The 25,327-nt window shown below is 41.5% G+C and overlaps 1 protein-coding gene across 5 annotated transcripts in view; it reads right to left on the bottom strand.

Moving 5' to 3' along the window:
* Positions 1–1,637: 1,637 nt before the first annotated feature.
* The window catches only part of FBXO34 (F-box protein 34), a 134,311-nt gene continuing 110,621 nt past the window's right edge, over positions 1,638–25,327 (bottom strand). For all 5 annotated transcript variants that reach the window (XM_059182165.1, XM_059182160.1, XM_059182164.1 and 2 more), the window contains exon 2: positions 1,638–4,877. In XM_059182165.1, the coding sequence (XP_059038148.1) occupies positions 2,729–4,867 (2,139 nt within the window). In that variant the 5' untranslated portion in view covers positions 4,868–4,877 and the 3' untranslated portion in view covers positions 1,638–2,728. The remainder of the gene's footprint in view (positions 4,878–25,327) is intronic.

Here is a 25,327-nt window from a genome sequence, read left to right as displayed (position 1 = left end):
GCTTGGCACTAGGGGGCTCTGAAGCACAGCGTCTTTCCCCGAAGAGAGAAGTCACACAAGTCTACAGCAAGAGCAGAGAGGGGGTGCCACCTGCTAAAATCCTCCGTCATTCTCTGACAGCACTGGGAACCGGGTCTGGCTGCAATGTTCAAAAGGGGTCGTCGTCAGGGGCGCCTGGGTGGCTCAGAGGGTTAAGCCTCTGCCTTTGGCTCAGGTCATGGTCTCAGGGTCCTGGGATTGAACGCCACATTGGGCTCTCTGCTCAGCGGGGAGCCTGCTTCCTCCCTCTCTCTCTGCCTACTTGTGATCTCTTGTGATCTCTCTCTGTCAAATAAATGAAATCTTTAAAAAAAAGGGGGGGGGGTCATTGTCATTGATTTCCAAGGCCCCTGAGGATCACATGCCAAGATGGGGTTGGGGCATTCTTACCTTTCCTCTGCTTTCAGGCAGCCCTGAGTTATGGCTTTGTGTCCCATGCGAAAACCAGATCCGGAATGGCTGACTTGGGAAAACCAACCAACCAATTTTTTATGCTGTGCACCCACCTGGGCAAAGGTAGACCCGACAGCCAGTAACAATGCCAGCGGTGTTTTCCGGTGCTTCCCACCTGCCCAGCTGTACTCGAAATCCTGTGTGCAGATCTGCTTTAATCCTAAGTCATGAGCCATGACAAAGCTAGCAGGAAGGCGTGCAGAGACTGCCAGTCTAAAGCAAATCACAGGGGAGGAGGGCAGGCACTGGAAACTTCAGCCCAGGACACTCAACTGAAAAGCATTTCCCACCTACCTCCCTCCGCTGGGGCAAGACGTGAGGAAGGGCACCTCAGCCCCTCCTTGTTCTGGGTCACAGGCTCTGGCCCAGTGTAGTCAGAAGCATCCTTATCATTGCCTGACAGGGTCAGACCATTGAGAGACACTTTTCAGTGTTAGTATCCTGCCTTTTCAGGGAGGAGCAGCTTGCCTACCGATAAGGGGCAGAAGTGGCAGAAGAGCCCAAGGCGGATTCCAGCGTGGAAGCCGCTCCGTGGCCACCCAACACCTCCGCCACAGGTGACCCTTGCTCCACCTGGCACCATTCTGTCCCACTCTGCTTGGCTGACCTAGCCAGAGCATACTCAACCTTTAACTGTCCTTCGGGGCCATGACAGCCTGTACTCACCACTTCCCCCTCAGCTCCCCCCTGGAAATTCATCATGCTTCTCCACAGCAGGAACCTGATGGGTTCTGATGGGTACCAGATTTCAAACTGACCTAGTTTTTAGGTCCTTCTCAGGAGCCTTCTGGGGCCCAATACCTTCCATTCCCACCCAGCATTACATGACCACAGATTTAGGTGGTCATATCCTCAATTACTTCTTAATGATTAACTAGTCATGCCTAGACAAGCTGTGAGAACATCCTCCATCAGGAGATGCAGCAGGTACTGGGAAGACAACAAATTCAAAGTAAGCATAAAGTGTTACAAAAATGTAAGCTCATAACGTTAAGATGGTCTTTTTTCCACAGCAGAAAAACAATTTTCTCTCCCCCATCCCCTAACAACTCAAAAAATTTTTTAATTCTTACGATTCAATTCACAACACAATTCTCCATTATTAATTACCTCAAAAAAGGAGGGTAAAAAAAAATCAACTCCAGTTCCATTTAAGATGCATTTTTATTGAAGTTAAAAAAAAAAATTTGTAACCAGACAAAGAGTAAAGTAGACAAGAATGTTATAATCTGACTATATAATATCTTCTCATTCTTGATGGATCACTAAAATATAACAGGATTGTTCTCTATGCTAATTATAAGGTTGTCCAGTTAAACCATTATTTGGTATCTTCAACAGGTTAACCTCTTAACTATTTTAGAGTTTCTTCTCAGAAACATTCATATATTATACAGGAAACATTCATAGTTTATTTGGGAAACATTCATATTTTATACAGGATGTACAAATTTAAGACGAGACAATTAAAAAAAAAAAAACCACACAACTGTAGCCGCAACACTATCCTAGCTGCATTGTGGGGATTATGTTCAGTCTGCTGTCCACTATATACAACTGGATTTAATAGTGTTATTTACAGAGGGGCCAAAAGCACTCATCTAAGGTAAAGGCGCTCGGGTTTAATGTGCACTTTCATAGCCCTATGAAAACACAACCATTATATACACTGTAAACACCACAGGGCATGAAATCCATCTCCAACCACAAACTTCAATCTCACAGATCAAGCATACAAGGGCTAAGGTAAGGTGCCTGACTTTTCCTTTGTAAGCATACTTTTCATCCAAGAGTGCTGCTCTTATTTCCATAGGACGCTATTTGCTTATTTCAAATATGGTGCCAGTGCTTAAAACATTTCTGGAACCCCTTTCGGGGGACTGCCTGCATAGTCTGCAATGAACTCTTCTGAATGTCCTTGATGGTAGCAAGTCTTCGTCCTTTGGGGGTGGATTTGATTTGGGAGAACAGGCATATTCACAGGCAAGTGAATCAAATTGTGGGATACCACCCTGGACCAAAAGGAGGTGCCACTCTAAAACAATGAGATCAGTTCCTTGTAGAGCTCATAAAGCAAGATTTTAAAAAAATGCCTGAGCAATCAATGGCCGTCCTGCTGGAGGAAGTACAGATTCTCCTGGAGTGAGGGCTTTGAGAGGCAACATTCACTTGAATGGTAGATCTAGGTGGTGTTCCGCCATTTTAAAAATCTGTCCTTTTGTCACCTCTCCAGACTTCAGTACTCCTCTTCAGCTTCGGTCCCCTTTGCTTTCTTATGGATTGCCCGATTAAAGCTGTGGCAAGCAGGGACCCAGTGATTGTCGTGAAGCCCCAGTTTACAGCCGGGGAAGCCCTTCTGAGACCGGTGGCAGCACATCCAGTACCCTGGCCCATAGGGCAATGCCTGGCAATAGGGCTTGGGATGCCACCGGCACAGGGACACATCCCCCTTCACGTATTTCTTCTTGCACTGCTTGCAAGGGTCCTCTCTGTATCGAGGATCTCGCACCCAGCGGGAATCTGCCGGCCTGATGTTGTAGTATTCGATGATAAACTTGAAATAGCAGCAGGTACACTTGAGAGCCACTAAGCTCTTGGTGGGAAGTAACCTGAAGATTTTCACCATGAGGTGGTGGGGCAGAAATGCCATGTACTGCTGAGGCTCCAAAAGCTGCTGGATTTTAAACCTGGTCTCCAGAAAGTCATGAGACACTTGCTTCTTCCAACTGGACGTCTCAAGCACCGGTAACGTACTTTCCACAGGAGAGGCTGGCAGGACAAATGCATCAGCGGAAACACTTTTGTCCTCAGAAGCGCTGTCACCCTCCGCAGCATCTCGAAGCCGGCCGGCCTCAGGAGACTCCCTTGTGCCTTCACTTAACTGGGAGCAGTCTGACTGGTGCTGACCAGGTGGCAAAAAAAACAACATCCCTGGAAGTGGGTCTTCACAGGGCTTTAAACTAGAAGGCTGGCCCTGCTCTACCTTGGACACAGTGATACTAATGCACAAAGATTCCTTCCGTCTCTGCTCGGGATCCTGGCTTGGAAGTGGCACGAGCTCTCCGCTCATACAATCAACAGCATCCGTGCGCAACTCTGTGGCCTGAGAGCAGGTGTGAGGAGGAAAAGGTGACCCGGCAAGTTCCTCTGTCATTTCCACATCATACCGACTGCTGTTCTTCATAGCACTGTGCTGATGGGGCTCAAACTTTGCACTGTCTGTGAGGAAATTCACACTTGCTGGCAGCGGGGGACAGCCCCGGGGAGCACTGTCCCATGCCTCATTCCCCTCGGGAGAACAACGGTCCGCTCGTGAGGGGCCACAGTCCACAGCTACAGACCCCACAGGATTCACCTGAGTGTCTGGTGCCTCCAAGGCGCCTTTGTTAGCTTTGCCTCCATCAGCCGGAGTGCCATTCGCCAGCAACACCCGGCCCACATTTCGACGGAAGCTGTTATTCCTCGAGAGGCTCCCAGGCTCGCGCTGGCTCTGCCGCTTCAGGCACTCGGACTCCAGCCGGGCTACCATGTCAAGCACACGGACTGGCTCACTCTGCGGCTCGCCGACCTCAGGACTTCCTCTTTCCGTGGATTCCTCACAAGCTCCTGGAGCAGGAAAGGGCTCGGAGGCTGGGAGCACGCCTCTGGGCGGCCCGGGAAGCCTCAGCACAGCAGGCGCACTGGTGCAGTTTTTCGTACAAGTAGCTAGCAGGGCACTGGCTCTCTGCTCAAGGAAGGCGACCATCTGGATGACTGACAGAGGCCTCCCGGCATAGATGCCATCGCCACTGTCACTGACATAATGCACAGAACAGTGCTCAATGCCGCACGCAAAGGGCTCGGGCTGGTAGCACTTGCTGTTCACTTCCCTCATCCTTTCTAACTGTATTTTGGCTTTTTTAAGATCCCCTGATTTTTTCCTTCTTTTAGTAGCTCTCCCATCAATATCCCAAGAGCTTTTTATTTTCATAGATCCTATCCTATTGCTACACTGGTGGGCTGCAAAGAATGCAATTTTCTCCTTGGTATTTCCCGGTTTCACAACAGCCCAGATATCAAGCGGCCCTTCCCCGTCTTCACCCTGGTGGATTGTCGCAGATGGTGCATTCTTCTTGGTTTTAACGTTCAAGCTGCTCTCTACAGGACTCTTCCCACTCATGCTGCACAGAACATTTGGAGAAAGAATCCCAAAAGGCTTTCGAGATGATGCTTTACCAAGAGAGGGTGAAGGGAAGACACTTGGTTTCATGTAGCTAGCTTTGCATTTTTCATCATTTATAGCTTCTTCGTGGCTCATAGGAGTTCTCAGAGTTTCCTTGCTGATTTCCGGAGGTCGCACTTTCTTCTGGAGTTTCCAGTATGGCTTTAGGTGCATAACAGAGGCTCTACAGGAAAGAAATACGTATTTGATTAAAATAGTACCTTTGTTCTTAGAAAAGTTTTTTTTTAACATGTAATCTCAGAGAGTTCTAGCGAGTAATAGAAACATTTTGTCAGGTCATTAAATCTTTACCATACCAACTCTCATTTCAGCCTGTTTTTAATATACAGATCAAGAATAACAAGAGCAAACCACTTTTTGTGGTGTACAGGTCAGAAAATAAATTGGTAAATTTGAGGCTGAATAGACAGTGAATTTCAGAAATGGACATTAGTTAACATTCTTACATAAAATTGGTCCTTTAAATGTTAAAAAAAATAATAAATAACTTACTGAAAGTTTCCAAATACAAGGTACAGTATAGAAGGAAAAGATTAAAAGAACTGGCCAGAATCCCTAGTGGACTGACACTATTTCTAAGTCATCACAGCTAGCATTTTATTGGCTGCAGTCTGTCAAAATATTGTGCTGTTTTCTAAGCTTTTCTCTTACTATTGACTATTTTAGATGTTTATAATTTTTCACCTGTTTATGTACTTTGCCCATCTACCAGTCCTGATTTTTTTTTTAAGATTTTATTTATTTGAGAGAGCTACAGAGCAAGAAAGTGCAATGCACATGCGTAAGCAGGGAGATGGGCGGGGGGGGGGGGGGAGAGAATTTCAAGCCAAATCTCACTGAGCAGGGAGCCCAACACAAGATGTGATTTCACAACCCTAAGATCATGGCCTGAGCTGATATTCAGAGTTGGATACTACAACAGCTGAGCCACCCAGGCTTGTCTAGTCTTTTTTTTTTTTTTTTTTTTTTAAGATTTTATTTGTTAGAAAGAGGGAGAGAGCACAAGCAGGAGAAGCAGCAGGCAGAACAGGCAGAGGGAGAGGAGAAGCAGGCTCCCCACTGAGCAGGGAGCCCACTGCGGGGGCTCCATCCCAGGACCCTGGGATCATGACCTGAGGCGAAGGCAGATGTTTACCTGACTGAGCCACCCAGGCGTCCCTGATTGCCTCTAGTCTTGATTTTCTAAATCATCTATTTATATAAGCTCAGCTATCAAATTTCCTCCAAATGCCTTAAATATAGAACCCACAATCCTGATTAAGTCTAAAAGCCATTTTGAACTAGTTCAAATGCCATTTTATTCCCTGACCAAGGCTGGAAGAGATGGGAGCCATCTTATAAATTAGAAAGATGATTACATGTGATTACATACATACGTGTTTTAGTCCTTGCTGTACCATTAATTAGCTAGACTTGGTGAGTTTACTTTAGATAAGTCACTTCCTCTCTGGGTCTGACTTGAAATGTTGACAGAGGGCTTAGAATACTAAAATAACTAATGATCTCATGTTACCAGAATTGAGAAAAAGTGTTTTGTAGGGATGCCTGGCCTCCTACAAAATAAACCTATACAATAAACATCAACAATCAAAGGTTGGCGGCAAGAGCCCCCACAAGTCTAAGCATATGGAGTTTCCCTACTCTCACCTGTGGAGACACCAGTCTAGGACACACAAATTCGGCAACTTGTCATATTCCTCTATTGTTCACTTTATAACATTTAGTGAGTGCCTGTAACATGTCAGCCTCTATGATAATTGCTTTCAGATATTAATTCTAGTTGTCAAGGATGAAAGTGATCATCCAGGACAAGTTTCTTCACCTTTCAACTCTTAACTTCTTGAGTCTGGGCTCAGCTATAAGAAGAAACAAGAATCTGAATATCTTCTAGCGAAGTGAAGAAAAATCTTGCATTCAAGACAAAGAATCTTTTCATAGATATCCCTGAAATAGACTAGACTGGTTTGTTGATGACTTTTCCCAATTTCTATCCTAAATCTGTGATGTCCCCCCTTTCCTGCAGTATAGCATTTTTATTAGTTTTCTATCATTTGTATATTTATGTTTTACAAAAAGACCCACTGAGAATTCAAGAACAAGATGAATACATATTTAAAAAGCAGATTAATTAATAAAAAGAGACATCTAGTGTTAACTTTCTGTGTAAATGATTTTCTGGTTTTTCATATTCCCTTCAACTCTTCTCTAAGTGAAAAAAGAAATGGAGGTTGTTGAAAAATCCAATAAATTCTCACAAAATGATCTCATTACAGAGTGTCTGTGAATAAATTTAAACTTCAGCAATGTGTGTGCCGTTCTGCACTGCACAGTATGTTCTCTTCGCCTTCTTCCCCCACACATTATTTTAGGTGCTATTATTGATAGGCAGGGACATTAAGAAGAAACTAATGTAATTATGGAAGGCTTTGTTTGAATTCATTAACCTGTGAAGTCAGCTCAACTGACACATTGCTAGCGGACAGGGTTTTAGCAGTATTAAAATAGGAGATGATCCCAGGGAATAGACGTGAGAACTGGGAAGGAGAAAAGCCAGTGAGGTCATTGGATACAAACAGGGTGACTGCTGGGGCATGGGGAACAAGTCTGTGGAACCCCTGAAGAAGCACAACAATTAGGTATGGGCTCTTGTCCCGTACTTAAAGGCTGCACAGAATATCAGCCTCCCTCCTTCTTTTGCTGGGCTTGAAGGTCCTGAAGCAGAAAACAGAAAAGTGTTGGCGAGACTTAGAGTGAAGTGAGAAACTGGAAATCTGAGTCTGGGTTGAAATCAGTGTAGACCAGGAGAGTCTGTTGCAGGGCACCAGGGGCATCTGCCACAAAACCTGTAAGATAGTTGATTTCCATCTCTAACATATTACACCAGATGGTGGCACTGTGCCCACCCCCACCTCACCCCCACAAACACAGACCAGTGCAATGGAAAGCTCCAGTCAGGTTTCCATGGTTGCCAATCTCTCCATCACAATTGTACTTTAATGTTCACCATAATAAAGTCCTGCTCTCTTGCAATTAAACAAAATGAAGGGCTCTAGCACCTACCTACACATGAGTGTTCCTTAGACAATCAGAAATATCCTTATAAAAAATTAAGATCCCTGGGCTCAATGATTCAGAACTTCTGGGATTGGATCCAGAATTTCTGCCATCTGGTTTTATTAAATTTAACTTGGCAAGGATTAAAGGTCATTGTTAGATCTGCTGTAAGACTGTCAGTGGAGTTCTGGATGTGGAAGAAGTGTCAGTGGAGTTCTGGCTGAGGAAGAACTGTCCAACAGAAAGCCCTGCAGGTAACATGTACCAAAACATCTATGCTAACAGCTGGTTAAAGACAAACTATTTACAGGGCACCTGGGGGGCTCAGTCATTAAGCGTCTGCCTTTGGCTCAGGTCATGATCTCAGGGTCCTGGGATAGAACCCCACATCAGGCTCCCTGCTCTACGGGAAGCCTGCTTCTCCCTCTCACACTCCCCCTGCTTGTGTTCCCTCTCTCGCTGTGTCTCTCTCTGTCAAATAAATAAATAAAATCTTAAAAAACAAAAAAAGATAAGCCCATTTTCTTACTTGTTATGTTTTCCTTAAAACACACACACACACAAAAACAATGGCCTTTTTATTGCCAAATTTCCTCTTTAACACCAACTCTTCAGTTTGACACTGATTTTTCCCGGCTCTCTTTTCTTCTTCCCCAGCCTTAAACATCCATGTTCCACAGAGCTCCTTCTTTTTCTAGACCATTATTACTCAGGCTACATATGTAAGTGTGTCTTGTAGTTCATACTGACGACTCGCCAGTGGTGTGCTATCCCAAACTTCATATCCTATTGCCTGCCTCACAGACATTGCTGGATGTCAGAAACAATCTCAAAAATCAACACAACTAGTTAATGAAAGCATCAAGTACCTAGAATCAAGCCAGAAAGTTGGGTCAATTAAAGATCCTCCCCACCCCGAACCATATCAAATCACTAAGTCACTAAAATGCTCCCCCTCCTTTCTCAAGAAACAAGAAAGTTCTCAAATATACAACCCAACCCTACACCTAAAGGAGCTGGAGAAAGAACAGCAAATAAAACCTAAACTTAGCAGGAGAAGAGAAAAAACAAAGATCAGAGCAGAAATCAATAAAAGAGAAACCAAAAGAACAGTAAAACAGATCAATGAAACTAGGAGCTCGTTCTTTGAAAGAATTAATAAAACTGTTAACTGCCTGGTCAGACTTATCAAAAAAATATAAACAATTACAAGAACATATATTAGGAACAACTATACGCCAGCAAATTAGACAAATTGGAAGAAATGGATGCATTCCTAGAGATGTATAAACTATCAAAACTGAACCAGGAAGAAATAGAAAGCCTGAAAAGACCCGTAGCCAGTAAGGAAATTGAAACAGTAATTAAAATCTCCCAACCGACAAGAGCCCAGGGCCAGACGGCTTCCCAGGGGAATTCTACCAAACATTTAAAGAATAATTAATACCTACTCTCCTGAAACTATTCCAAGAAATAGAAATGGAAGGAAAACTTCCAAACTCATTTTATGAGGCCAGCATTACCTTGATCACAAAAATATAGACCCGATCAAAAAGGAGAATTATAGACCAATAACTCTGATGGAGATGGATGCAAAAATTCTCACCAAAATACTAGCCAACAGGATCCAACAGTACATTAAAAGGATGATTCACCATGACCAAGTGGGATTTATTCCTGGGCTAAAAGGTTGGTTCAATATCTGCAAGTCAATCAATATGACACAATACATTAATACAAGAAAGAACAAGAACCATACAATCCTTTCAATAGATGCAGAAAAAACATTTGACAGTATACAGCATCCTTTCTTGATCAAAACTCTTCAAAGAGATGGAAAGATGGAACATACCTCAATATCATAAAAGCCATATGGGAAAAGCCTATAGCAAATATCAGTCTCAATGGGGAAAAACTGAGAGCTTTTCCTCTAAAGTCAGGAACATGGTAGAGGTGTCCACTATGACCACTGCTATTCAACAGAATACTAGAAGTCCTAGCCTCAGCAATCAGACAACAAAAAGAAATAAAAGGTATCTGAATTGGCAAAGAAGTAAACTCTCACTCTTTGCAGATGATATTATACTTTATGTGGAAAACCCAAAAGGTTCTACTCCAAACTGCTGGAACTCATACAGGAATTCAGTAAAGTGTCAGGATATAAAATCAATGCACAGAAATCAGTTACATTTCTATACAGCAACAACAAGACAGAAGAAAAGAGAAATCAAAGAGTCAATATCATTTACAATTGCACCCAAAACTGTAAGACACCTAGGAAAAAAATCTAACCAAAGAGGCAAAGAATCTATACTCAGAAAACTACAGAACACCCATGAAAGCAATTGAGGAAGACACAAAAATGGGAAAATGTTCCATAATAATGGATTGTAAGAACAAATACTGTGAAAATGCCTATGCCACCTACAGTGATCTACACATTTAATGCAATCTCTATCCAAATACCATCAGCTTTTTTCAAAGAAATGGAACAAATAATCCTAACATTTGTATGGAGCCATAAAAGACCCCAAATAGCCAGAATAATGTTGAAAAAGAAAACCAAATCTGGTGGCATCACAATTCCAAACGTCAAGCTCTATTACAAAGCTGTCATCATCAAGACCGTACGGTACCGGCACAAAAACTGACACAAAAATCAATGGAACAGAATAGAGAGCCCAGAAATGGACCCTCAACTCTATGATCAACTAATCTTGGCAAAGCAGGAAAAGAATGCCCAATGGAAAAAAGAAGTCTCTTCAACAAATGGTGTTGGGAAAATTGGGGACAGCCACATGCAAAAGAATGAAACTGGACCACTTCCTTACACCACACACACAAAAAGACTCAAACGAATGAAAAACCTACATGTAAGACAGGAATCCTCAAGGATTTTGATGGAACAACCAACAGAGGCAGCAACCTCTTCGACCTCAGCAGCAGCAACTTCCTCCTAGAAACATCACCAAAGGTAAGGGAAGCAAGGGCAAAAATGAACTACTGGGACTTCATCAAGATCAAAAGCTTTTGCACAGCAAAGAAACAGTCAACAAAACCAAAAGACAACCAACAGAATGGGAGAAGATATTTGCAAATGGCAAATAAGATAAAGGGCTCGTATCCAAAATCTATGAAGAACTTACACCCAAAGAACAAATAATATGATCAAGAAATAGGCAGAAGACATGAACAGACATTTCAGCAAAGAAGACATTCAAATGGCCAACAGACACATGAAAAAGTGTTCAATATCACTCGGCATCAGGGAAATACAAATCAAAACCTCAATGAGATACCACCTCATACCAGTTACAATGGCTAAAATTAACAAGTCAGGAAATGACAGATGTTGGCGAGGATGCAAAGAAAGTGGAACCCTCCTATACTGGTGGGAATGCAAGCTGGTATAGCCAATCTGGGAAACAGTATGGCAGTACCTCAAAAAGTTGAGAATAGAGCGAACCTATGACCCAGCAATTATACTACTGGGTATTTACCCCAAAGATACAAAGGTAGTGATCCAAAGGGGCACCTGCACCCCAATGTTTATAGCAGCAGTATCCACAATAGCCAAACTATGGAAAGAGCCTAGATGTCCATCAACAGATGAATATATAAAGAAGATGTGGTATATATATAAAGTGGAATATTATGTAGCCATCAAAAAATGAAATCCTGCCATTTCCAACGACATCAGTGGAACTAGAGGATATAATGCTAAGTGAAATAGGTCAACTGAAGAGAAGGAAACTATCATGTGATTTCACTGAAATGAAGAATTTGAGAAACAAGACAGAGGATCATGGGGGAAGGGAGGGAAAAATGAAACAAGACAAAACCAGAGAGGGAGACAAGCCGTAAGAGACTGAATCTCAGGAAACAAACTGAGGATTGCTGGAGGGGAGGGGGATAGGAAGGATGGGGTGGTTGGATTATGGACCCTGGGGAGGGTATGTGCTATGGTGAGTGCTGTGAATTGTGTAAGACTGATGAATCACAGACCTGTACCCCTGAAACAAATAATACATTATATGTTAATTTTTAAAAAGTTACAGCCCCCCAAAATAAATAAATAGATAGATAGATAAATAAATAAAATGCTACCTCTTCTTCATTTATGGCACAAGTGCCCTGGTTTAAGCAGCCATCCTATCTCTGCTACATGATTGCTACTTATAAGAAAGCCTAACCTCTTTACTGATGGAATGAGAAGTGGAACCTACCCAGCCCACCTATCAGCTTCACTCCCACTTTGCCCTACCATACTTCACACTTTGGGCACTTATACACAGAACCACTATAGGACCCAGTAGTAGATGAAGGCCAACCATAGCACCTAAGATGCAAATTTTAAAGCAACCAGAACAATAAAACTAACATAACAGCTTCAACATTGTTTTCATACTAACCACCACCCATTTCTGACTATCTATTCATTATAAGGAATTTACTGAACACTCTGGGCTGGATATTACTTGTGCAATTTGTAAGTAAGACATAATCACTGCCCTTAAGACGACAGGAAAGTCAATAAGCAATTACAGTAGAATGTGATGTGTGTTTATGAAGAGAGTACGGGTGCTGGGAGAGCCCATGTATGGGGGTGGGGAGGCCAACACCCAGATGGAAGGGGCGTAGGAAGGGACGAGATGGAACCACCAATACCAAGCTTAGTCTTGAGGGTACAGAAATAAATAGGTCAGAGAATCCCTGATTTTCTAAGCTGAGCCCTAAAAGAGGATAGACAAAGTCCTAAGAGGTTCAAAAGTAGATGAGGCTTTTAGGAAACTGAGGTAAGTGAGGAAGAGTCAATCCAGCTAAGGTGCTGTGAGCAGAGAGACAACAAGTAAATGGATTAATAAGCAACAACAGACAGGAACTTTAGCTGCTGGTTTTAAGTGGAGGTTGAGGGAGAGGTATCAAGGATGGGTCCTCAGCTTATAGTTTCAGCAACTGGATGAAGAGTGGCACCTTTTACTGAGATAGTGCAAAAGGTGGCTAAGCATTTTGGAGCAGGGAAAGAGAGGGAAGTTTGGTTGTTTTTGTTTGGGTTTGTTTAAAGATTTTATTTATTTATTTGATAAGCAGGCAGAGAAGCAGGCAGAGAGAGAGGAAGAAGCAGGCTCCCCACCGAGCAGAGAGCCCAACATGGGGCTCAATCCCAGGACCCTCAGATCATGACCTGAGCCAAAGGCAGAGGCTTAACCCACTGAGCCACTCAGGCGCCCTTGGTAAGTTTGGTTTTAAAAAGTGTTGTCTGTGGGGCGCCTGGGTGGCTCAGTGGGTTAAAGCCTCTGCTTTCGGCTCAGGTCATGATCCCAGAGTTTTGGGATCGAGCCCCACATCGGGCTCTCTGCTCAGCAGGGAGCCTGCTTCCCCCTCTCTCTCTGCCTGCCTCTCTGCCTACTTGTGATCTCTCTCTGTCAAATAAATAAAATCTTAAAAAGAAAAAAAAAAGTGCTGTCCGCAAGACAGGTATCTAGTAGACAGACTGACACAGGTCTGGCCAAGAAAAACTGAAGGGGATTTCTGGTGTCCCCCTGTACGAACTACAGTGGGTGAGTAGGGTAGAGCCAGAAGTTCATGGTGAAGCTGTGACTCAAAGGTGATAAAGTGAACCTTAGCAACTCCTTCACAAAGCATGGCTGTGAAGGAGAAAGTCTTTGAATGCACCTGTCACCTTAATCCTTTCCAGGAATAAGGTGAGCTATAACAACAAATCAATTAAAACTTGAACAACTTTCCTCCACTGAAGGCCAAAATTGTTTTCAAATAATTCCAGTATTGCTTTAAACTCTTTTTTTTTTAATAAATAGATTGATTGATTGATTTGACAGAGAGAGTGAGCACAAGTAGGCAGAGCAGCAGAGGGAGAGAGAGAAGCAGGCTCCCCACTGAGCAGGGAGCCCGATGTGGGGCTCAACCCTAGGACCCTGGGATCATGACCTGAGCCACTTAACCGACTGAGCCACCCAGGCACCCCCTTTTTAGACTCTAACTTCTGTTTTCAGTTTTAAAAAGCTAGAAAAACTCTCGCCTTTAAACAAAGTATACAATCCCAAAATGGAACCGTGGAAGAGAATTTAACTTTGAAGAAAAAAGTGCTTGGATACATCCCAAAGTTTAAAGAATCATACTAACTTTAGTCTGGGGGCGGTGGACTTGACCAATGACAATGGCAACATGGGATCAGAACAGGAGAAGGGATGAGATTTCTCCCACTGCTAATAATAGGCTTAGTGCTAACAGGAAGCCTAAAAATCAAAAGCAGATGCCTGTTTTCTAACTTGTCACTCTTAGTATATAGCTTTGCCTATCAAAACAGGTTAGAAGATATTTCCTGTTTCTTTCCACTTCATTAAAGGTACAGGAATGCACTCCAAAAAGGAGTCAACTTTTACTAGACTAGTAATGGGGGTGGGTGCCTGGGTGGCTCAGCCCATTAAACGTTTGGCTCAGGTCATGATTTCAGGTCTTAACCCACTTGAGATTAAGCCCCATGTCCTGTTCCACGCTTAGCACGGAGTATGGTTAAGATTCTCTCCCTTTCCTTCTCCTTCCCCTTCTGCCCCTCTCTCTACACACCCATGTTCTGTCTCTCCCTCTCAAATAAAACCTTTAAAAAAAAAAAGAAAAGAAAAACAATAGTAAGAGCCACTCTTCCTTTACAAAAGGCCAGAGGAGGGGTGCCTGGCTGACTCAGTCAGTAGAGCATGCAACTCTTGATCTCAAGATCCTGAGTTCAAGCCTCACATTGGGCATGGAACCTACTTTAAAAGGCCAGAGGAATTAAAATAGACCAGTCCTTGAAAGACCATTCCCATGATACCTTTAGAGGGGATAAAAGTATACAGTAAGTAAATTCACTGTTTCTTTAAAAATGTAAAAGCTGGGGCGCCTGGGTGGCTCAGTGGGTTAAAGCCTCTGCTTTGGGCTCAAGTCATGATTCCAGGGTCCTGGAATTCTTAGAATTCACAATTTTTTCCCCCCATAGAGCCCGGCATCAGGCTCTATGCTCTGCAGGGAGCCTGCTTCCTCCTCTCTCTGCCTGCCTCTCTGCCTACTTGTGATCTTTGTCTGTTGAATAAATAAATAAAATCTTTAAAAAATAAAAATTAAAAAAAAATGTAAAAGCTTCCAGAGAGTGGTGCCTGGGGGTCTCAGATAGTTAAGCATCTGCCTTTGGCTCAGGTCATGATCTCCAGGTCCTAGGATTGAGCCCAGGATTGAGCCCCGCATGGGTATTCCTGCTCAGCAGGGAGTCTGTTTCTCCCTCTCCCTCCCACCCTGCTTCTGCTGAGTCTCTCAAAAAGTCTTAAAAAAAAAAAAAAAAAAAAAAAGCTTCAGAGAACATCTTAAAACCAACTTCTTTTTATGATTAGCAAATCCAGCAGAACACTACATGTATACATAATGAAATCTTTGTTTTTGCAAATGAAGCAATAAAGCCATTATAATGACTTTTGAAGCCCCACAACTAGATAGTGGTGGAATTAGGATGAGAATTAGGTAAGAGTCTCCTGGATCTATTTTCCTTGCTACAAAAACAAACAAAAAATATTAAAAAACTAGGTCCAATTATGACACAAATAAAATTAAATAATTCTCACAGCATCTATTCAAAGAGCTTTTTATCTTTCAAATTGGGTCAGTTTTTCTTCAGTGCCACATAAAACCTCAACACAAATCTGTAATGAATTAAAGCACACATACCATATCACATAAGAAGCCATATAATCTAAAATATGTAGAAATGACTTCTATGGCTGTTAAAGTAGAAAAAGTTCCAAGACCAGGAGGACGTGAATACAGGTGGAGGCATAAGAAACGACTTCCCTTCATAGGTCTCTAAACACTGACAGAATGCATCCAACTCCCACTGAGTTTCTTAACAAAACCAAAACAAAACAAAACAAAAACCCTGAACAAACTAAGTCAGAAAAGACAGTAATTCTCAAGCTGACCTCCAAAATATTGCGGGTGGGGGACTAACATTCTCGGGGGGAGAGAGTTCACTCCTTTTTTTCAAGGAACATCTCTAAAGCCATTTCATGGGATCTTTGAACTTCACCTGGGGAGGGCTAGATGGTTAACAGTGCACAATTTAATTGAAAAATCCTTTACTGTCTGTTAAAAGATACGGAGCAATAAAGAGATTAGCTTTTGGAAGCACGTGCATAGTTTTCCAGAACTCACTGCTCACAGCTTTCACCATTCTTAGAATTCACAATTTTTTCCCCCCAGTTTGGAAGCCAGTTGAATTACTGATGGAGTTTCCTTACAATAGGGTGGCTGGGCAGAGGGCAGCCAGACCCTCCCCCTGCTGCCTGGAGATCCGGGGGTAGGAGCAGAAACAAAGTTTAAGGCTGAAGTTGCCCCTGTGTCCTGGATGCAACAACCTGGAAAATCATGTTAATCAAGAAAACATAACTCCCTCTAAACTCTGATACTGCATCCCCCACCAAAAAATCAAATGAACAAAAATAAGATGCTCAAGCCACAGCTCTAAGGATGATAGACCCTTATTCATGTCACAATGTTGTTGCTACCAGAAGTCCTCGATCAACCCTGGGGTCACAAGGAATAGGATCTCTCGCCGGGTACACCATCCCTGCTTGCTGTGGGTTCCAGTGATGTCCCTGGGGAGTGGCAAGGAGCTGAAGTACTCAGTGAGGAAGAACAGGAAATACAGCACATACATGCTTCATGGTTATCTAATATAGATTCTGTATCATGATTAAAGACCAAACAAAGCTAACTTCCCAAGGGGGTGCCTGGGTGGCTCAGTCAGTTAAGCATCTGCCTTCAGCTCAGGTCATATCAGGATGGAGCCCTGGGGGCTCCCTGCTCAGTGGGGAGTCCGCTTCTCCCTCTCCCTCTGACCCTTCTCTCTGCTTGTGTTCTATCTCAAATAAATGAAATATTTAAAAATTTAAAAAAGCTAACTTCTCCAAAACAAAAGTGTATGATAAGCCTGATGGGACAATAAATGATCTAAAACATACCAAAAAGGAGTATTACAAGTTGGGAAGGGTAGCCAATACTTACTACTTTGCTCTTCTATTGTGATAACAACAGAAGCAATAAATACCTAACAGTTTCACAGTACTGCAAAATACTGAGTGATCAGTTTACATGGATCCTCCTTTCCCCTTTTCCTGGAGTAGAGAAGGCGGCGGAGAGGAGGCTGGAGGAAAGAACGCTTGCTCAGGCTATTCTGATTTATTAAGTAACAGCTGCGGATAGAGACAAACTGAAATATTATGTTTTATTAAGCTTACCATGTTTATATTAATCCAGTTAATGGTTTACAAAGTTATTTCCTATTGCTCCTGTGACATAATGCCAAACACCTAACCCTGGTGTATCATAATTCATTGTTACCTGAGCTGATGAAAAATTTACAATTTGGTAGCTCCCACTAGAATGAACATCAAAATCCAATGAAACCCAATAAAGTTTAGTGCCCCCCAATCACTGATTATATACTGAAAAGTAAATTGAGCATTACCATAAAAATTTCACCTCCATAGATTTTCAGATATTTAGCTTTCCTGTTAAAACCTCATTTTCCTATTCTAATAGTTCTTAAAGAAAACATTGGAAAAGAAAATCTCTACCCTCTCACATAGCAAAATTTTATTCCTTGAGTGACCTGATACTTTTTACTTTGAAAGCATTCTTCCATATATACATTTTATATAAATTTAACATATTTTTAAGGCAATACTTTCTGAACTGAACAGAGCTTTAACATATATCCTATTTGACCAAATATAAGTTGGACGTAAAGACGTCAACTCTCCTAGGAAATAAATTTTAAAGGTTTTAAGGCCAACCACAAACACATTTCAACAATCCATCAGATGCCAAATAAAGTTTGATATGAACAATCAGAGAACAGCACAAAATCTAAAGTGTATATGCAACAGCACACCACAAGTCTGCCAACATACATATACCCTGTGTTGGGCCTTGATCTTGAGCAAAGTACCACAACAGCCTATTGGGCACAGGCTGGCCCCTGATGTGCAAATGAATTTTAAAATGGCGTATCCCTCAGGAAATAAAAAAAGAGGCAAAAAAGTAAAAATTCATGGTAACAAATATTAATGCACCAACCAAAACTGTCTGCAGTATCAATGCAGACAAAATATGTGAAAAGCATATATTTCATGGAGCACTGGGTGTGGTGCATAAACAATGAATCTTGGGACACCAAAAAAGTAAAATTAAATTAAATTAAAATAAATAAAATAAAATAAAGACTTCTGTCAGCAATCCTGGGTGAGGTGAAAGGGGTGAGGGACTTACTTCAGAAACAGGGCCCATGGTATTCACAGAAGAAATAAAGCCTAAGCCACAGCCCTGTGCCCAACTGTTCAGGAATTACTCTTCTTTCTATCACATTCCCCTAGGATCTGTTGAACCCAGACTGAAATGGCAGTCTATGCACTGGCTGTTCTAAGTACACTTTACAAAGAAATGAGGCTTATGGTCAAAATAAAACTGGAAAAGTTGCTGTTCTACGGCCTGTTTTTTGAGTTTACCAAAGCCAACTTAAATCCTGGTGTTAAAAATGAGTATTCCCAAAAAGTAAATGTGACAAATCTATACTATACCCCCCCACACACACTACACAAACACACATGCACAAATCATTAGGCACCAGGAGCCCAAACTGTCTTATTATTGGACAAAAAAATCACATACCAGAGTTTATGCACTTGTCTTAAATCTCATATAAACTATCCCTTGAGTATACAGAGGGTCTGTCTTCACCTTTATATCCCCATGTCCATTCAGTTCTGCAGAATTTGATTAAGCCTGGAATTGCTAAAGCCAAACAGGAAAGATAGTGGTTTACAAACAAGGTATATAGAACTCTCAATTACAGGGTAAACTTTGGGCCTTCAGGACCAGCTTTACATAAATCTGGAATCCGACAAGTCAAGAGGGTTAAAAGGGCTCTTCTATGTCCTATCCTCTGAAATTCCTGGAAGTATGTATTTACTTAACATGGCTGTAATCATATTATACATAAAATGTTATACTTTTCATCACGAATATTTTCCATGTTACTACATGGTCTGGAAACCAATCAACTGTAAATGTCTAAGTGCCAGAATTTAATAAACTATTCCACCCAACCCTGGAGGTTATAATGTAAACTTCACAGATGCACTCTCTTAGGCACAGAAGATTCCCAGAAGTGGAATTCCTGAGTCAGAGTGTGACTATTTTTATGACTGGGTATACCTTGCCCAAACACTTTCTAGTAGAGCTAATTTACACTGCCACTACCAGGGAAAATCATGCCAGTTTAATGGGCAAAAGTTCTGCTGTTTAAAGCGAAAGAAAGAAATGTAGACATAGAGATAAAAGACACAAATAAGTGAGATGCGAAAAATCTGTTTTCACTTCTAGAATAATAATAGCTCTAACAGCTCTAAAATGTTTACTGTGCCAAACACTGTTCAAAGCTCACAATCCCCCTAAACACCTAACAAGTGCATACCCTTATTATCTCTCATTGTACATGAAAAAACTAAAGCAGAGGGAGTTAAGAAGCTTGCAGCAAGCACATCAAGAAGTCTGGATGTTCGAAATTAGGAGTCAAGGTATGCTCTTACCTACCACATTATGAAATGAGGACGGGAAGCCAATGAGGAACACAGGGATGGGGCACTCCCTACCACTAAGCTTATTCTCAATGTCAGACAGGAAGACTGAAGTCTAACTGTGAGAGGAAGAAGAATTTGGGTTATGGCTTCAGTTCTGGGTGCCCAAATTTGATAACCTACCTAAAATAAAACTATTCATTTATTAAAATACTTAACTTCCCTTTAAGTGTTAGACTAGACCTTGGGGCTTCAGCATGAAGACAACTGACAGAATTCCTGACCTCCTGGCAAACTCGAGAAATATATATGGATCCCTTTGCTTTTGATTAATTTGCAAATTTAAAAATGGGCAGAATAAAGGTAGACATCACTAGGAGCACTCAAATTCTATTTCTGGCAAAGAGAAACTTCAAAAAGTGAATGCAAATATGACAGTCTGGAACAGAGGCTGTAGTACAGATGATATTACCAGAGAATAAGGCTGAGCGGAATGACTGTACAGAAAACACACAGGAGAATACATACAGCACTACTCTCATATTGATTTATAATAGACTTAATTATAAAAATTAGTTCCAACGAATGAGAAGTGGTAGAGAACAGAAGATATGACATTAAAATATAACCACAGGCAAATGGGAAACTGCAAAATGATCAAGAATAAGGCCAAAAGAATATTAATATCTATTATATTTAGACTTCATAGATCCTACCATCTCTTTCCAGTACTAGATTATGTGAAGCTATACACAACATCTCATCATTACCCCATAAATGCACTGGGGCAAAAAGAAATAGAAACCTTGCTGCATTTCTTACTGACATTCAACTACCACCTCATCATGAGTGTGTCAGTTTGCTTGAGCTGTGATACAAAAGCCATGGACTGCATGGCTTAAACAACAGAAAAGTTACTTTTCACAGTTCTGGAAGCTAAAAGCCCAAGATCAAGGTGACAGTGGGTTTTGTTTTGTTTTTTTCCTAAGTCCTTTCTTCTTTGCTTGTAGATGGCTACCTTTTCACTGTATCCTCGTAGGATCTTTCCTCTGGGTACACATACCTCTGGTGTCTTTCTCTTATGTTCAAAATTCTTCTTTTCTCTAAAGACACCAGTTAAATTAGACTAAGGCCCAACCTGTCTACTTCTTTTAACTTACTCAATTAAAAAAAAAAAAAAAAATAGGGTCCACACACAGTGAGGAGCCCAACAGCAGGCTTGAACTCACAAGCCCGGAGATCAAGACCCGAGCTGAGATAAAAAAATCAGACGCATAAATGACTGGGCCACCCAGGAGTCCCCTTGATCACCTCTGTAAAAGACCTCTCTCCTGGGGCACCTGGGTGGCTCAGTTGGTTAAGCTTCTGCCTTCATTCGTCTCAGATCATGATCCCAGAATCCTGGGATCAAGCCCAGCATTGTATACATATCTGGGCTCCCTGCTTGTTGGGGAGCCTGCTTCTCCTTCTGCCCCACCACCTGCTCCTGCTTTCTCTCTTTCTCTCAAATAAATAAGATCTTTTAAACACACACGCACACACACACACACACACACACACACACACACACACATACACAAGCCCTCTCGGCAAATTCAATCACATTCCCAGGTAACACTTCAACATGTGAAGAGGGGAGCAGCTTGCAATTCAGCCCATAACAATGGGGTAAATGTAAGAAACTCAGGGGTTAAGGCTTGATGTTTTAAGATCACATAAAAGAAAAATAACAGGGGCACCTAGATGGCTCAGTGGATTAAGCTTCTGTCTTCGGCTCAGGTCATGATCCCAGGGAGCCTGCTTCCCCCTACCCCTGTGCCTACTTGTGATCTCTTTCTGTCAAATAAATAAATAAAATCTTTTAAAAAAAGAACAGAAAAGTATACTATTCTGATCCTATCTTCATACATTCCAAGTTTTTTAAGAGAACCCTTCAAATCATTCAAGAATATTCACTGCTCCAATAATTAACTCCTGGAAAATTGTCTTCCTGCAAAATATGTCTAGAAGGGAAAAAAATGTTACCACTCTTATTAATTAAAATCTCATCTGTACAAAATACAGTTTTTAATCTTTTTTGCAGGTACTATAAGACCTTTAAAATTCTGATGAAAGCAAAGGAATCTTCCTGGAAAAAGGGGCATATATCCACAAAGTCTGACATGATTGCTGTTTTAGGAGATTCACAAACCACCTCCCTAAAGCTCAGCAGGGTCCATGGACTCAGGTTAAAGAGCACTGACCTAAAGGACCATTTATTTATTTAAATGAAAAACTAACTCTGGGGGGCGCCTGGGTGGCTCAGTCGTTAAGCATCTGCCTTCAGCTTGGGTCATGATCCCAGGGTTATGGGATCGAGCCCCACATCATGCTCCTTGCTCAGCGGGAAGCCTGTCCCTCTTCCCCTTTCCCTGCTTGTGTTCCCTCTCTCACAGTCTGTCAAATAAACAAATAAAATATTTTTAAAAATAAATAAATAAAAACTAAGTCTGGGACACCTGGGTGGCTCAGCCAGTTAAGCATCTGCCTTTGGCTCAGGTCATGATCTCAGGGCCTAGGACTGAGCCCCATGTTTGGCTCCCAGCTCAGCCGGGAGTCTGCTTCTCCCTCTCCATCTGCCTCTCCCCCTGTTTGTGTTCTGTCTGTCTGTCTGTCTCTCTTTCTCAAATAAATAAATAAAATCTTTAAAAAATAAAAATTAAAACAAATAAAATGCACTTTATAACATTTTAAAGCTGTGTGTGTATACGCACATATTGATATAAAATCAACAGTAAGATGAGTCCAATGATTTGCCCAAAGTCACCAAATCAGCTGTGCAGAGCTTCCCAATTATGAGTACAGTGTATTTATGGTGGTATTTTCTAAACCCTCAAATCCCAGTTGTTCTCCATTCTTTAAAAGGAAAATTAAGTCACAGACCAAAGTCATTTTGAGTCCATTTTAATAGAAATCAGTTTTTTGGTTTTTTTTTTTTTTTTTTTTTTTTTTTTTTTTTTGCCCAGGAAATGATCAGACTCAAAGATTAACTGAACAAACATAGATCCAAGCTGAACAAAAAGCCAAAAGATAAGCATTGCATACCATCAACTCCTTAAGGGAAGGATGTCTGTATGGTATTTTATACATCAACCCCCCGAAACGGGATAAGCACAGACGGGATAAGCACAGAACGCTTTACACATAAGAGGAGCTCCATGAAAAGTAAACACTTGGAATTGTTCTGTAACAGCATCTGGGCAGCCCACATCTACATCAATCTGGTCTCCAAATAAAGGGGGGGAAATAATGACTTAGGAAACTCCTTTAACTCAAAACACCTACCCTTCACTGTCACACAATCTAATGGATCCACCAGACATGCTGGGTGGGACACCCAGTTGGACAAAGCAATCCCTGCCCTGCTCCAGAAACAATTTTATAAACTCGTTCCTCCAAATCCTACCTCCTGCAAGAAAAAAACTGTACACCCCATGACTTAATTTCTCTACAAAGCCTCAGTATCTTCTGTCATCAAAGGCTGATAACTTAGCAGTGGTTCTCCATCTTTTTTGATTCTGGACACTTCAGTATCTGAGAAAAAGTCAAAGTTCTCTGCCCAAGAAAAAAGGCCAGAGCAAACAAAAAATTCCGCACAGAATTTTGGGAAATCTCAGGGCTTCTAATTAACAGCTGCTGCCTTAGTTCTTCCTTGTATTTTTCCCTTCATCCTCACAGTGGCCATTTGGCCTTTTTTCCCTACCCATTACCACCATCTTTTTCATTCTTTACCCACTGGAACTACTGAAAACTGCTCACTCAGCTGGGGCCCACCCTGCCCAGGTCGCATCCCCTGCCCCACCTATCAATATTACAGAATGGCTGCTATATGCCTCCCCTGGGACACTTAACATTGTCTATCTTGTCTTCCTCTCCCTACTATAATGTAAAGTGAAAGGTATGAGTAATCATATTCCTTTCTGTAGCTCTCACAGAGCATGCAGCGCAGTGCCTTGTGCTTGGAAAGCATTCATTAGAGTGAATCAATGTCAAACCTAAAGATTTAAAAGAAACCAGCCAATCAGCAACAATCTTTTAAATGGAACATGAGTAGTTGGGCAGTCCAGGAAGTTGATGCAATTAAGCAACTCCACCCACTGTTTCCTGATCTAGTGCACTGCTAGCTCAGAAACGGGAGGTGGATGAGGTGGAAAGATAGAGGCTACTCTCCAGGTCATGGTCACTCTTAATCTTGGTTACCTTTCTGCAAAGCAAAAAGTAGTTTGGCTTAAACAGCAGCCTTTTTCCAGCACCCTAGTTACCTAAAACATTCTGATGCAATGTCAGATTTTAAAGAAAATCCTACTCACCAGGCATGTGCAAATACTCTCACAAAAGGTTTCTAACTTAGTACTGTCAGTTTCACCAGGGTACAAATAACTTTCAAGTTGCTAATAACCTCTAAGACAGAACTGAGATATCCACGCATTTATTATGTTGCTAATAACCTCTAAGACAGAACAACTGAGATATCCACGCATTCAGGTATGAGTTAGGCAACCTCCCTCTCATTTTCAAAGCCCCACACCACATCCTTTAAATACCAAAATACACATACACTGAGTCCCAACAAGAAACACCGTAAAGTCTCCCCATGATTCTTTACTATATTAAACACAGCTGTATAGGGCCATGTTTACATATATATTTTTTAAAATGCCAAACCAACATTAGTGCTAAAATATTTCTGATAAATAGACTCGTACACACCCAAACCTGAAAGAATAAGGACACCAAGAAGTTTAAAAATACGTTCATCTTTAAAGGGCACTAAAAACATAAACTATGTCCTATTATCATGTTTTGGTTATTTTGGTGTAACAGTTATACATACATTAATTGTAAAGCCACAATTTGTTATTAATTACATCAACAGAAAATCCTAAATTCTCTGTTTCTAAATTAATTATCAAGTATGCAGAGTTCATACCCAGAATCTTTAGGTACTTCAATTATTAACAAACCAAACCACAGAGAAGAACCTGGTACCCAAGATCAGATTTCATTGCTAGGCTAATAGGTGGCAAAATTATACATACCAAATAGCATAGCCAAACTTAGTAAGAATTAGAAATGATACAAAACTCCCTCACCCCCAAATATTTAGTAGTAAGCCTATTCCTCTCTCTCCTACTGCTAATCTTATAGAAACAGACTGTTAGTATAAATAATTGTAATTCACAGACTGCTGAATTTGTGACCCATGGGTCCAGCTCTTGCCAGCCCCAAAACAGGATCCTATGCCCTAGGCAAGATGGTCTTACAAGAGAACAAACAGTAGCCCATTGGAAAAAGAAAACAAATATCTTCCCTAAACATACCAGCACCTTAGCTGTAAGGAATGTTTTGTACCTAACAAAGCACTTTTGCAAACATTTCATATGGCCCTCTTTCTGTTCCTCACATCATTTGCATCTTGGGTCCTTTGTACCAGCTGCTCCTTCTTTCCTTTCTCCCCAGTCTCTTTACGCCTCCCCTGCTGTGGTCCACATATCACCACAAACCTATAACCTTCAGTGTTTTTGTATTGCAGTCTGTAACCACGGTCAGAAGAGAAGATAAAAGCCAGAAACTGAAACTTGCTCAAAATCAAGCAGTGATGTAGCAGTAACTTCAAAGGTCAGCATTTTCTGATATGCTACAAACTCAAAACACTACATCTTAAGTTATAAAAGATTCAAATAAAGAGGTACACCAAATTCTCCCTATGAAAATACTCTGTAACATGTCTTACTTTAGGAACTGAGTCCCATCTAAAACATTTCCCTCCAACTTTTAGAAAGCAAAGGAAAAGACAACCTGAGAAAGAGCTTTGTATCCAAAAAGCCTTCTACGGTCATTAGTAAAGAACTAAATATCACCCAGAGGCAAACCAGAAGCTAACCTGTATGGAATT

Source organism: Mustela lutreola, chromosome 7 (genome assembly GCF_030435805.1).
Source record: "Mustela lutreola isolate mMusLut2 chromosome 7, mMusLut2.pri, whole genome shotgun sequence".
Classification (NCBI taxonomy): Eukaryota; Metazoa; Chordata; class Mammalia; order Carnivora; family Mustelidae; genus Mustela; species Mustela lutreola.
This window is presented reverse-complemented; position numbering and strand designations above follow the sequence as displayed.